Source organism: Melospiza georgiana, chromosome 6 (assembly GCF_028018845.1).
Source record: "Melospiza georgiana isolate bMelGeo1 chromosome 6, bMelGeo1.pri, whole genome shotgun sequence".
Taxonomy (NCBI): Eukaryota; Metazoa; Chordata; class Aves; order Passeriformes; family Passerellidae; genus Melospiza; species Melospiza georgiana.
This window is the reverse complement of record NC_080435.1, coordinates 14202070-14217059: the sequence shown is the minus strand read 5'-3', so window position 1 is coordinate 14217059 and position 14990 is coordinate 14202070. Positions and strand designations below refer to the sequence as shown.

Here is a 14990-nt window from a genome sequence, read left to right as displayed (position 1 = left end):
ATCAGAATAAGCAATTCTCCTTCCTGATTGTTTTAAATAATATATTTTCTAATCTTCACAATTATGGATAAGTCCATATTGTTGTTCATCACATCCAGTGCCCATTGGCATCCTAATGACAGCATATATTTGCATTGATATCTTGGCTTGTATTGCTATATTGCTAAAATGGGATAATAATCCAAGTGGCCTCTACATACCGTGTTTGTGATAATTGTATGCTAATACACAGTACTCTATGCATATAAATCCAAGTATTTTCATTGTATTCCTCATGATTATGTGCCTTGGAAACATTTTTCATATGAAAATGTGTGGTAGTTTTGTTTAGCTACAGAAACATCCCTGTCATTATTATGTGATAACTTTGCCAGATAGTCACACCATCTCTATATTACATAGTGATTGACATAGGAAGAGCTGTCTGAATTCAAAATGAAGTCAGATGCCCTCAGTGCCAGTTTTATGTAGTAGTGATCATATTTATTTGTTAAAATTTTCAATTTGCAGCCAGTATTTATATAAGTTAATGAAGGTAAATTATTTGCCTAATAGTTTTTCGTCAGAATTTATTCTGCAGCTCTCTTCTCACTGAACCAGGCTAAAGCATGACTTAAAATTGTCAGACATTGTTTTCTTTCCCAGGGAACCAATGTGTGTTTCTGACTGAGAATTTGGCATGGCACTGTAAGGAGAGAGTGCCTATTCAGACAAAATTTTCTCCCTTTCTATAGATTCTCTGATCAACAAATAGATTCTCCAGTGTAAGAGTGGGACTATCTTTTCATTTTCACTGGTTTGCCAACACGACTTTGGATCATGAACAACAGGTGACAGTCTAAGTTACTCCTTTTCTTCAGCTATACCTCTCTTCACTATAGGAAATTGAAGGGGGAATCATGTCAGGGCTGTTTGGTGCCAAAGTTCCATATGGAGAGAAAGCAGTCATCCAGCAGATAAGGGATACATATCCATCTTCCTCTGGGAGAAGATTCCTGCTTGCAATTTGTGTTTATGTTTCCTCAAAGTGTGCTTTTTTTACATTATAGTATGGCACAATGTACCAGTTTTCATGAAATGTGAATTTTGTTCTTAGCATCCAGTGCAATCCTTTTTTTCCCCCCTAGTGATATCCTCTGCCCTGATCACCTCCATGATGTGATATTCTAACAGACTGTATCTCAAAATAGCATCAGTAAGGCTCATAGACATTAGTTCTTTTTAGCAAAAATAGAAAAAAAGTATTTACCACATTGGTCATCACACCATTCATGAGTTGACGAGTCAGCACCACTTCTGCAGATTTGTAGAAAATAATAATAGATTTAGGGCAGGAGAGTCCATCTTTTGCATCGCAGTAATAATTGTCAATGTAAACACGGAAGTTGTCATATCTAGGGACAATCTGTTTCACCAGGACATAAGTGCAGTTTTCAAGGAAGGTATAATAGATTCCATCAAAAGTAATGTAATGAGGATCACCCCATCCACTACAAACACCTGTACAGAGAAAATATTTGGAAGATTAAGATGAGAATTTAGGCAGAACAAAATCTAAAACCTGAAGATACTGCAATTTATAGAGCAGCCCTAAGAAATGAAAATGCCCATATAATCTGTGTAAAGCTTGGCTGTTTCTTCTTTTTTTTTTTTTTTTTTTAACGTTATTCCTGTATCTAGTGATGCTTACATTGACACTCATATCGGTAACAGCATCCATTTTCATCAGGTACCAGCGTTGGTGGATATTTGTTTGCACAGGTAATTTCCTTTACCGGTGGGCAGTATGTTGGTACTACATCTATGTTGTTGTCTCCATTACAGATGACTTCTGTACAGTTGGATAATTTGAAACTTTCTCCAGGCTGCAAAATGAAGAAAAAGCTTTTTTGAAAAAACTCTGTAAACAGGTATGACCTTCACTCCTCCTTTTAGATTTATGCTATGTTTTCAGTACTGGTAGTGTTGGAAAGGAAATCAATGTGGGTTACTTCTCTTCAATTTTGGTATTGATGACTTTTAACGGCAACTATAGGTATTCAAAATTCTGACTGTGTTATGGGGAATAAACCACACTTACATTTCTGAAACTAAAAAAAAAGACTAAAATGAAAATTTTCACTGAGAGAAAAAAAGCTGTCAATATTGTACAGGATTAATTTTTTTAATGTTAAAAGGAGGTGGAAACCTTAACTACACCAGTTACTTATGCATGAGGAACTCTTCTGGAGCTTGGGACACGTATTAGGTTACAGGAACTGCTTCCCTCTGTTCTGTGTATAGCGTAATTCATGGTCAACATAGAACATAAAAAAGTTTAAAGGAGCATAGATAAAAAAACAGGAGAATGGAAACAGATACAAGCCTTCACTGAATCTTAAATATTTCCCTTTAGTGAAAAAATAAGATATAAAAGAAAACTCCTTATATTATGTCAGTGAGAAGATACCTTACAGATGCAATGCACCAAAGAGTTCCACTAAAAATAAAGTAACAAGAAAAGAATATTGTCACATCTTTTAGAAGTATAAAAAACTAAAACTCAGAAAAAGGAAAAATTAAAATATTATGTCCTATATATTGCACATCATTAGCAAAATAATTAAGACAATCACCACATGTAAGGTTTAAACACTACAAACTCTACCAATTAGACACCACTCAAAAAAAGATATTATTTCAACAGTCAAACACTAACACAAATGTAACGTACTTGTAAAGGAGGGTAAATATTGGAAACGCAACCACGAAAAGCAGGACGTGTAGAAGTGGGAGGCAGAGGAACTGCTGTTGTTATTGTAGACCACTCAGAGGAACTTGTGGCTGGCAAAGTAGTGACAGGACAATGTACAGCGTGTCGTTCAATATTACACGTTGGGCTACAGATGGCATAAAATCGACATCCGTCACTATCAATTCTATTGTAAATCAAGTCACCTGGAGAAAAAGAAAAAAATAAATATTAGAAGCATAAAAAACAAACAAAAAAAGAAAGGCACAAAAACAAGGGATAACATAAAGAAAGGAAGAGAAGCAAAAAAAAAAAAAGTGAAAACAAATGGAAAATTAATTAGAAGGTGACAAAATAATGCACACGAACCAGGTGAAAAAATAGCATCACCAATCTTGCAGAAACACGGTGTAGATGAAATGGGAGAACTTGTTGTGAAGAAGGATTCACTTAGGGTAGCAATGGTGGATGTGCTGGTGGTGGTTGAGAGGGTGGAGAAAGGGCAGTTGTAGTTGGGGGTGCAGCAGAGCACACGGATCTTGTAGTTGAGGCACATCTTGAACTTGCCCGTCTGGTCCTCGTTCTTGCACACCAGTCCAAAGTGGACGTCGCACTGCACGACCTGCCCCACCTGCTGGATAGCAAGGTCGGGGTAGTCCTCCGCCCGGCACTCGATCTCCTTTGGCTGCCGGCAGACCTGCTTGCCGGCGGCGCGGATGTGCTGGTAGGTTTCGAAGTCTCCCTGGCTGGGCCCCGAGGAGGGGAAGTCGACGTCGAACCATTCGCTCCAGGTGCACACTTCGGGTTCACAGGGGGTGGTGGAGGAAGTTGTCGTAGACGTCGTCGGCGTGGGGATGGTGGTGCTGGTGGAAGTGATGATTTCCGTGGAGGTGGGACTCGTGGTGGTGGAGATGTATGGCGTGGAGGTGGAGGTGGTGACTGTGGTGGTGGAGGACGGGATCGATGTGGTGGTGGTGGTGGTGGTGGGGCTGGTTGTTATCACGGGTAATGGGGGGAATGAGCAGTTGTAGTTGGGGGTGCAGCAGAGCACACGGATCTTGTAGTTGAGGCACATCTTGAACTTGCCCGTCTGGTCCTCGTTCTTGCACACCAGTCCAAAGTGGACGTCGCACTGCACGACCTGCCCCACCTGCTGGATAGCAACGTCGGGGTAGTCCTCGGCCCGGCACTCGATCTCCTTTGGCTGCCGGCAGACCTGCTTGCCGGCGGCGCGGATGTGCTGGTAGGTTTCGAAGTCTCCCTGGCTGGGCCCCGAGGAGGGGAAGTCGACGTCGAACCATTCGCTCCAGGTGCACACTTCGGGTTCACAGGGGGTGGTGGAGGAAGTTGTCGTAGACGTCGTCGGCGTGGGGATGGTGGTGCTGGTGGAAGTGATGATTTCCGTGGAGGTGGGACTCGTGGTGGTGGAGATGTATGGCGTGGAGGTGGAGGTGGTGACTGTGGTGGTGGAGGACGGGATCGATGTGGTGGTGGTGGTGGTGGTGGGGCTGGTTGTCATCACGGGTAATGGGGGGAATGAGCAGTTGTAGTTGGGGGTGCAGCAGAGCACACGGATCTTGTAGTTGAGGCACATCTTGAACTTGCCCGTCTGGTCCTCGTTCTTGCACACCAGTCCAAAGTGGACGTCGCACTGCACGACCTGCCCCACCTGCTGGATAGCAACGTCGGGGTAGTCCTCGGCCCGGCACTCGATCTCCTTTGGCTGCCAGCAGACCTGCTTGCCGGCGGCGCGGATGTGCTGGTAGGTTTCGAAGTCTCCCTGGCTGGGCCCCGAGGAGGGGAAGTCGACGTCGAACCATTCGCTCCAGGTGCACACTTCGGGTTCACAGGGGGTGGTGGAGGAAGTTGTCGTAGACGTCGTCGGCGTGGGGATGGTGGTGCTGGTGGAAGTGATGATTTCCGTGGAGGTGGGACTCGTGGTGGTGGAGATGTATGGCGTGGAGGTGGAGGTGGTGACTGTGGTGGTGGAGGACGGGATCGATGTGGTGGTGGTGGTGGTGGTGGGGCTGGTTGTTATCACGGGTAATGGGGGGAATGAGCAGTTGTAGTTGGGGGTGCAGCAGAGCACACGGATCTTGTAGTTGAGGCACATCTTGAACTTGCCCGTCTGGTCCTCGTTCTTGCACACCAGTCCAAAGTGGACGTCGCACTGCACGACCTGCCCCACCTGCTGGATAGCAACGTCGGGGTAGTCCTCGGCCCGGCACTCGATCTCCTTTGGCTGCCGGCAGACCTGCTTGCCGGCGGCGCGGATGTGCTGGTAGGTTTCGAAGTCTCCCTGGCTGGGCCCCGAGGAGGGGAAGTCGACGTCGAACCATTCGCTCCAGGTGCACACTTCGGGTTCACAGGGGGTGGTGGAGGAAGTTGTCGTAGACGTCGTCGGCGTGGGGATGGTGGTGCTGGTGGAAGTGATGATTTCCGTGGAGGTGGGACTCGTGGTGGTGGAGATGTATGGCGTAGAGGTGGAGGTGGTGACTGTGGTGGTGGAGGACGGGATCGATGTGGTGGTGGTGGTGGTGGTGGGGCTGGTTGTTATCACGGGTAATGGGGGGAATGAGCAGTTGTAGTTGGGGGTGCAGCAGAGCACACGGATCTTGTAGTTGAGGCACATCTTGAACTTGCCCGTCTGGTCCTCGTTCTTGCACACCAGTCCAAAGTGGACGTCGCACTGCACGACCTGCCCCACCTGCTGGATAGCAACGTCGGGGTAGTCCTCCGCCCGGCACTCGATCTCCTTTGGCTGCCGGCAGACCTGCTTGCCGGCGGCGCGGATGTGCTGGTAGGTTTCGAAGTCTCCCTGGCTGGGCCCCGAGGAGGGGAAGTCGACGTCGAACCATTCGCTCCAGGTGCACACTTCGGGTTCACAGGGGGTGGTGGAGGAAGTTGTCGTAGACGTCGTCGGCGTGGGGATGGTGGTGCTGGTGGAAGTGATGATTTCCGTGGAGGTGGGACTCGTGGTGGTGGAGATGTATGGCGTGGAGGTGGAGGTGGTGACTGTGGTGGTGGAGGACGGGATCGATGTGGTGGTGGTGGTGGTGGTGGGGCTGGTTGTCATCACGGGTAATGGGGGGAATGAGCAGTTGTAGTTGGGGGTGCAGCAGAGCACACGGATCTTGTAGTTGAGGCACATCTTGAACTTGCCCGTCTGGTCCTCGTTCTTGCACACCAGTCCAAAGTGGACGTCGCACTGCACGACCTGCCCCACCTGCTGGATAGCAACGTCGGGGTAGTCCTCGGCCCGGCACTCGATCTCCTTTGGCTGCCGGCAGACCTGCTTGCCGGCGGCGCGGATGTGCTGGTAGGTTTCGAAGTCTCCCTGGCTGGGCCCCGAGGAGGGGAAGTCGACGTCGAACCATTCGCTCCAGGTGCACACTTCGGGTTCACAGGGGGTGGTGGAGGAAGTTGTCGTAGACGTCGTCGGCGTGGGGATGGTGGTGCTGGTGGAAGTGATGATTTCCGTGGAGGTGGGACTCGTGGTGGTGGAGATGTATGGCGTGGAGGTGGAGGTGGTGACTGTGGTGGTGGAGGACGGGATCGATGTGGTGGTGGTGGTGGTGGTGGGGCTGGTTGTTATCACGGGTAATGGGGGGAATGAGCAGTTGTAGTTGGGGGTGCAGCAGAGCACACGGATCTTGTAGTTGAGGCACATCTTGAACTTGCCCGTCTGGTCCTCGTTCTTGCACACCAGTCCAAAGTGGACGTCGCACTGCACGACCTGCCCCACCTGCTGGATAGCAACGTCGGGGTAGTCCTCGGCCCGGCACTCGATCTCCTTTGGCTGCCGGCAGACCTGCTTGCCGGCGGCGCGGATGTGCTGGTAGGTTTCGAAGTCTCCCTGGCTGGGCCCCGAGGAGGGGAAGTCGACGTCGAACCATTCGCTCCAGGTGCACACTTCGGGTTCACAGGGGGTGGTGGAGGAAGTTGTCGTAGACGTCGTCGGCGTGGGGATGGTGGTGCTGGTGGAAGTGATGATTTCCGTGGAGGTGGGACTCGTGGTGGTGGAGATGTATGGCGTGGAGGTGGAGGTGGTGACTGTAGTGGTGGAGGACGGGATCGATGTGGTGGTGGTGGTGGTGGTGGGGCTGGTTGTTATCACGGGTAATGGGGGGAATGAGCAGTTGTAGTTGGGGGTGCAGCAGAGCACACGGATCTTGTAGTTGAGGCACATCTTGAACTTGCCCGTCTGGTCCTCGTTCTTGCACACCAGTCCAAAGTGGACGTCGCACTGCACGACCTGCCCCACCTGCTGGATAGCAACGTCGGGGTAGTCCTCCGCCCGGCACTCGATCTCCTTTGGCTGCCGGCAGACCTGCTTGCCGGCGGCGCGGATGTGCTGGTAGGTTTCGAAGTCTCCCTGGCTGGGCCCCGAGGAGGGGAAGTCGACGTCGAACCATTCGCTCCAGGTGCACACTTCGGGTTCACAGGGGGTGGTGGAGGAAGTTGTCGTAGACGTCGTCGGCGTGGGGATGGTGGTGCTGGTGGAAGTGATGATTTCCGTGGAGGTGGGACTCGTGGTGGTGGAGATGTATGGCGTGGAGGTGGAGGTGGTGACTGTGGTGGTGGAGGACGGGATCGATGTGGTGGTGGTGGTGGTGGTGGGGCTGGTTGTTATCACGGGTAATGGGGGGAATGAGCAGTTGTAGTTGGGGGTGCAGCAGAGCACACGGATCTTGTAGTTGAGACACATCTTGAACTTGCCCGTCTGGTCCTCGTTCTTGCACACCAGTCCAAAGTGGACGTCGCACTGCACGACCTGCCCCACCTGCTGGATAGCAACGTCGGGGTAGTCCTCGGCCCGGCACTCGATCTCCTTTGGCTGCCGGCAGACCTGCTTGCCGGCGGCGCGGATGTGCTGGTAGGTTTCGAAGTCTCCCTGGCTGGGCCCCGAGGAGGGGAAGTCGACGTCGAACCATTCGCTCCAGGTGCACACTTCGGGTTCACAGGGGGTGGTGGAGGAAGTTGTCGTAGACGTCGTCGGCGTGGGGATGGTGGTGCTGGTGGAAGTGATGATTTCCGTGGAGGTGGGACTCGTGGTGGTGGAGATGTATGGCGTGGAGGTGGAGGTGGTGACTGTGGTGGTGGAGGACGGGATCGATGTGGTGGTGGTGGTGGTGGTGGGGCTGGTTGTTATCACGGGTAATGGGGGGAATGAGCAGTTGTAGTTGGGGGTGCAGCAGAGCACACGGATCTTGTAGTTGAGGCACATCTTGAACTTGCCCGTCTGGTCCTCGTTCTTGCACACCAGTCCAAAGTGGACGTCGCACTGCACGACCTGCCCCACCTGCTGGATAGCAACGTCGGGGTAGTCCTCGGCCCGGCACTCGATCTCCTTTGGCTGCCGGCAGACCTGCTTGCCGGCGGCGCGGATGTGCTGGTAGGTTTCGAAGTCTCCCTGGCTGGGCCCCGAGGAGGGGAAGTCGACGTCGAACCATTCGCTCCAGGTGCACACTTCGGGTTCACAGGGGGTGGTGGAGGAAGTTGTCGTAGACGTCGTCGGCGTGGGGATGGTGGTGCTGGTGGAAGTGATGATTTCCGTGGAGGTGGGACTCGTGGTGGTGGAGATGTATGGCGTGGAGGTGGAGGTGGTGACTGTGGTGGTGGAGGACGGGATCGATGTGGTGGTGGTGGTGGTGGTGGGGCTGGTTGTTATCACGGGTAATGGGGGGAATGAGCAGTTGTAGTTGGGGGTGCAGCAGAGCACACGGATCTTGTAGTTGAGGCACATCTTGAACTTGCCCGTCTGGTCCTCGTTCTTGCACACCAGTCCAAAGTGGACGTCGCACTGCACGACCTGCCCCACCTGCTGGATAGCAACGTCGGGGTAGTCCTCGGCCCGGCACTCGATCTCCTTTGGCTGCCGGCAGACCTGCTTGCCGGCGGCGCGGATGTGCTGGTAGGTTTCGAAGTCTCCCTGGCTGGGCCCCGAGGAGGGGAAGTCGACGTCGAACCATTCGCTCCAGGTGCACACTTCGGGTTCACAGGGGGTGGTGGAGGAAGTTGTCGTAGACGTCGTCGGCGTGGGGATGGTGGTGCTGGTGGAAGTGATGATTTCCGTGGAGGTGGGACTCGTGGTGGTGGAGATGTATGGCGTGGAGGTGGAGGTGGTGACTGTGGTGGTGGAGGACGGGATCGATGTGGTGGTGGTGGTGGTGGTGGGGCTGGTTGTTATCACGGGTAATGGGGGGAATGAGCAGTTGTAGTTGGGGGTGCAGCAGAGCACACGGATCTTGTAGTTGAGGCACATCTTGAACTTGCCCGTCTGGTCCTCGTTCTTGCACACCAGTCCAAAGTGGACGTCGCACTGCACGACCTGCCCCACCTGCTGGATAGCAACGTCGGGGTAGTCCTCGGCCCGGCACTCGATCTCCTTTGGCTGCCGGCAGACCTGCTTGCCGGCGGCGCGGATGTGCTGGTAGGTTTCGAAGTCTCCCTGGCTGGGCCCCGAGGAGGGGAAGTCGACGTCGAACCATTCGCTCCAGGTGCACACTTCGGGTTCACAGGGGGTGGTGGAGGAAGTTGTCGTAGACGTCGTCGGCGTGGGGATGGTGGTGCTGGTGGAAGTGATGATTTCCGTGGAGGTGGGACTCGTGGTGGTGGAGATGTATGGCGTGGAGGTGGAGGTGGTGACTGTGGTGGTGGAGGACGGGATCGATGTGGTGGTGGTGGTGGTGGTGGGACTGGTTGTTATCACGGGTAATGGGGGGAATGAGCAGTTGTAGTTGGGGGTGCAGCAGAGCACACGGATCTTGTAGTTGAGGCACATCTTGAACTTGCCCGTCTGGTCCTCGTTCTTGCACACCAGTCCAAAGTGGACGTCGCACTGCACGACCTGCCCCACCTGCTGGATAGCAACGTCGGGGTAGTCCTCGGCCCGGCACTCGATCTCCTTTGGCTGCCGGCAGACCTGCTTGCCGGCGGCGCGGATGTGCTGGTAGGTTTCGAAGTCTCCCTGGCTGGGCCCCGAGGAGGGGAAGTCGACGTCGAACCATTCGCTCCAGGTGCACACTTCGGGTTCACAGGGGGTGGTGGAGGAAGTTGTCGTAGATGTCGTCGGCGTGGGGATGGTGGTGCTGGTGGAAGTGATGATTTCCGTGGAGGTGGGACTCGTGGTGGTGGAGATGTATGGCGTGGAGGTGGAGGTGGTGACTGTGGTGGTGGAGGACGGGATCGATGTGGTGGTGGTGGTGGTGGTGGGGCTGGTTGTTATCACGGGTAATGGGGGGAATGAGCAGTTGTAGTTGGGGGTGCAGCAGAGCACACGGATCTTGTAGTTGAGGCACATCTTGAACTTGCCCGTCTGGTCCTCGTTCTTGCACACCAGTCCAAAGTGGACGTCGCACTGCACGACCTGCCCCACCTGCTGGATAGCAACGTCGGGGTAGTCCTCGGCCCGGCACTCGATCTCCTTTGGCTGCCGGCAGACCTGCTTGCCGGCGGCGCGGATGTGCTGGTAGGTTTCGAAGTCTCCCTGGCTGGGCCCCGAGGAGGGGAAGTCGACGTCGAACCATTCGCTCCAGGTGCACACTTCGGGTTCACAGGGGGTGGTGGAGGAAGTTGTCGTAGACGTCGTCGGCGTGGGGATGGTGGTGCTGGTGGAAGTGATGATTTCCGTGGAGGTGGGACTCGTGGTGGTGGAGATGTATGGCGTGGAGGTGGAGGTGGTGACTGTGGTGGTGGAGGACGGGATCGATGTGGTGGTGGTGGTGGTGGTGGGGCTGGTTGTTATCACGGGTAATGGGGGGAATGAGCAGTTGTAGTTGGGGGTGCAGCAGAGCACACGGATCTTGTAGTTGAGGCACATCTTGAACTTGCCCGTCTGGTCCTCGTTCTTGCACACCAGTCCAAAATGGACGTCGCACTGCACGACCTGCCCCACCTGCTGGATAGCAACGTCGGGGTAGTCCTCGGCCCGGCACTCGATCTCCTTTGGCTGCCGGCAGACCTGCTTGCCGGCGGCGCGGATGTGCTGGTAGGTTTCGAAGTCTCCCTGGCTGGGCCCCGAGGAGGGGAAGTCGACGTCGAACCATTCGCTCCAGGTGCACACTTCGGGTTCACAGGGGGTGGTGGAGGAAGTTGTCGTAGACGTCGTCGGCGTGGGGATGGTGGTGCTGGTGGAAGTGATGATTTCCGTGGAGGTGGGACTCGTGGTGGTGGAGATGTATGGCGTGGAGGTGGAGGTGGTGACTGTGGTGGTGGAGGACGGGATCGATGTGGTGGTGGTGGTGGTGGTGGGACTGGTTGTTATCACGGGTAATGGGGGGAATGAGCAGTTGTAGTTGGGGGTGCAGCAGAGCACACGGATCTTGTAGTTGAGGCACATCTTGAACTTGCCCGTCTGGTCCTCGTTCTTGCACACCAGTCCAAAGTGGACGTCGCACTGCACGACCTGCCCCACCTGCTGGATAGCAACGTCGGGGTAGTCCTCCGCCCGGCACTCGATCTCCTTTGGCTGCCGGCAGACCTGCTTGCCGGCGGCGCGGATGTGCTGGTAGGTTTCGAAGTCTCCCTGGCTGGGCCCCGAGGAGGGGAAGTCGACGTCGAACCATTCGCTCCAGGTACACACTTCGGGTTCACAGGGGGTGGTGGAGGAAGTTGTCGTAGACGTCGTCGGCGTGGGGATGGTGGTGCTGGTGGAAGTGATGATTTCCGTGGAGGTGGGACTCGTGGTGGTGGAGATGTATGGCGTGGAGGTGGAGGTGGTGACTGTGGTGGTGGAGGACGGGATCGATGTGGTGGTGGTGGTGGTGGTGGGGCTGGTTGTTATCACGGGTAATGGGGGGAATGAGCAATTGTAGTTGGGGGTGCAGCAGAGCACACGGATCTTGTAGTTGAGGCACATCTTGAACTTGCCCGTCTGGTCCTCGTTCTTGCACACCAGTCCAAAGTGGACGTCGCACTGCACGACCTGCCCCACCTGCTGGATAGCAACGTCGGGGTAGTCCTCGGCCCGGCACTCGATCTCCTTTGGCTGCCGGCAGACCTGCTTGCCGGCGGCGCGGATGTGCTGGTAGGTTTCGAAGTCTCCCTGGCTGGGCCCCGAGGAGGGGAAGTCGACGTCGAACCATTCGCTCCAGGTGCACACTTCGGGTTCACAGGGGGTGGTGGAGGAAGTTGTCGTAGACGTCGTCGGCGTGGGGATGGTGGTGCTGGTGGAAGTGATGATTTCCGTGGAGGTGGGACTCGTGGTGGTGGAGATGTATGGCGTGGAGGTGGAGGTGGTGACTGTGGTGGTGGAGGACGGGATCGATGTGGTGGTGGTGGTGGTGGTGGGGCTGGTTGTTATCACGGGTAATGGGGGGAATGAGCAGTTGTAGTTGGGGGTGCAGCAGAGCACACGGATCTTGTAGTTGAGGCACATCTTGAACTTGCCCGTCTGGTCCTCGTTCTTGCACACCAGTCCAAAGTGGACGTCGCACTGCACGACCTGCCCCACCTGCTGGATAGCAACGTCGGGGTAGTCCTCGGCCCGGCACTCGATCTCCTTTGGCTGCCGGCAGACCTGCTTGCCGGCGGCGCGGATGTGCTGGTAGGTTTCGAAGTCTCCCTGGCTGGGCCCCGAGGAGGGGAAGTCGACGTCGAACCATTCGCTCCAGGTGCACACTTCGGGTTCACAGGGGGTGGTGGAGGAAGTTGTCGTAGACGTCGTCGGCGTGGGGATGGTGGTGCTGGTGGAAGTGATGATTTCCGTGGAGGTGGGACTCGTGGTGGTGGAGATGTATGGCGTGGAGGTGGAGGTGGTGACTGTGGTGGTGGAGGACGGGATCGATGTGGTGGTGGTGGTGGGGCTGGTTGTTATCACGGGTAATGGGGGGAATGAGCAGTTGTAGTTGGGGGTGCAGCAGAGCACACGGATCTTGTAGTTGAGGCACATCTTGAACTTGCCCGTCTGGTCCTCGTTCTTGCACACCAGTCCAAAGTGGACGTCGCACTGCACGACCTGCCCCACCTGCTGGATAGCAACGTCGGGGTAGTCCTCCGCCCGGCACTCGATCTCCTTTGGCTGCCGGCAGACCTGCTTGCCGGCGGCGCGGATGTGCTGGTAGGTTTCAAAGTCTCCCTGGCTGGGCCCCGAGGAGGGGAAGTCGACGTCGAACCATTCGCTCCAGGTGCACACTTCGGGTTCACAGGGGGTGGTGGAGGAAGTTGTCGTAGACGTCGTCGGCGTGGGGATGGTGGTGCTGGTGGAAGTGATGATTTCCGTGGAGGTGGGACTCGTGGTGGTGGAGATGTATGGCGTGGAGGTGGAGGTGGTGACTGTAGTGGTGGAGGACGGGATCGATGTGGTGGTGGTGGGGCTGGTTGTTATCACGGGTAATGGGGGGAATGAGCAGTTGTAGTTGGGGGTGCAGCAGAGCACACGGATCTTGTAGTTGAGGCACATCTTGAACTTGCCCGTCTGGTCCTCGTTCTTGCACACCAGTCCAAAGTGGACGTCGCACTGCACGACCTGCCCCACCTGCTGGATAGCAACGTCGGGGTAGTCCTCGGCCCGGCACTCGATCTCCTTTGGCTGCCGGCAGACCTGCTTGCCGGCGGCGCGGATGTGCTGGTAGGTTTCGAAGTCTCCCTGGCTGGGCCCCGAGGAGGGGAAGTCGACGTCGAACCATTCGCTCCAGGTGCACACTTCGGGTTCACAGGGGGTGGTAGGTGAATGTGGTGTAGTTTTTGTGGTTGTGCTGCTTAGCACTGGTGTTGTAGTAGTTGGTTTTGTAGTTTGCCTTGTAGGTTTTGATGTTATTCTGGTGTGAATGTAATCTGTTTTTGGTTCAACTGGGTGTTCCGTGGTTGTCTTGTGTTTTGTTTGCAAACTTAGAGTCGTTGATTCTGGTGTGGAGATTGTGCTTGATGGAATAGTAGTTGGTTGTGTTGTTCTTGTTAGAATTTCAGGGGTTGTTTCACATGGCACTGCTATATTCACGCAGCATTTAAATCTTAATTCATAATTATAGCAGATTGGTGGAAGTTGATCTTTATTGTAACATTTCAACCCTTCTTCTGTGTTACATATTATGTTTTGCTCTAGTAGAGGATATGGTGTATTCGGGAATCGTACTGCTCTACATTCCACATCCTTTCTATTGTGGCAGACTTTGTATCCATTATTTTCAATGTTTTCAATCGTGTCAAAATCTCCATCATCATAACCTGACCCTGGATAGCTTACATCATACCATCTTGACCAGTAACACTTTTCTTTGAAACAAAGAGGAGTTGTTGGAGGAGGTGTTGTGACAGGTGTTGTGGTTCTAGTTGTTTCTTCAGTAGGTGAAGGTATCAATATACTTGTCGTAGTAACTGAATACGTTGCTTCAGTAGATGTTTCTGTCAGATTTGGAGTTGTGACTGGGGTTGATGCGCTGAAAGGCGTTGTGGAAGAGCATGGTACAAAAACACAGCAGAGGATTCTGATTTGGTAGTTGTTGCACATTGTTGAAATTTGATCCTTGTTGTAACATATAAGCCCTCGTGTTGTACTGCATTCTACTTTTTGGCCAAGGTCTTTCAGTGGTATATCAGGGAACTTTTCTGCTCTGCATTCAATAGCCTTTGGGGCTTCACAAACTTCATAACCTTTTGCTCGTAAATCATTGAAAGTTTCAAAATCTCCTCCATCATAGCCAGGGGTTTGTAGACTCCCATCGTACCATTCGGACCACTTACAGACTTCATGAACACATACTGATGTAGTTGGTGACACTGTGAAGGAGAAAAGGCAAAGGAAGACACCATGAAATTAGGAATTACTTCCTGTAGATGCCATTCTTTTTGTTGTTAAATGTAAAATTTTGTAAATTTTTTTTTTTGTTTTAAATGGGCTGACAGTTTTCCTAATGTCATTTGTCTTACATTATGCTCCTGTTGTGCATCAGTTTATTTTAGTAAATTGTAGAACAGAAAATCCATCACCCAGCAATTTAATGTACTGACATGCTTGGAACTGTCACTTCCCAAGAGAATACTAATTATGTTTTACAAGGCGCTAAAATAAGGCTCAGGTAGAATTTATATGCTCTGGAAAAAACCCAAGTCTCAATTGCTTTGCATTTGGTTCAGTGTATTTGCTTTCGTTCTATCTTGTTTCAGTATATACTAGTCTCTCTGGAATATATTAAAATCTGAGGAAAGAGTAACTTTTATAGTATGCATCAAAATTCATTGCTACTTTTTTCTTCCAAATCTTGGCTCCTCACTCAGGGCAGAGCAGTCTTTGTTCCTGTATTTCAAACCTTCCTACACT

The 14990-nt window shown here is 53.0% G+C and overlaps 1 protein-coding gene across 1 annotated transcript in view; it reads right to left on the bottom strand.

Moving 5' to 3' along the window:
• MUC5AC (mucin 5AC, oligomeric mucus/gel-forming) overlaps positions 1 to 14990 on the bottom strand; it is a 106926-nt gene that overhangs the window by 8454 nt on the left and 83482 nt on the right. The window contains exons 29-32 of the mRNA XM_058025778.1: positions 3122 to 14449; positions 2714 to 2937; positions 1691 to 1865; positions 1250 to 1500 (exon numbers count right to left, since the gene is read on the bottom strand). Coding sequence (XP_057881761.1) covers positions 1250 to 1500; positions 1691 to 1865; positions 2714 to 2937; positions 3122 to 14449 — 11978 coding nt within the window. The remainder of the gene's footprint in view (positions 1 to 1249; positions 1501 to 1690; positions 1866 to 2713; positions 2938 to 3121; positions 14450 to 14990) is intronic.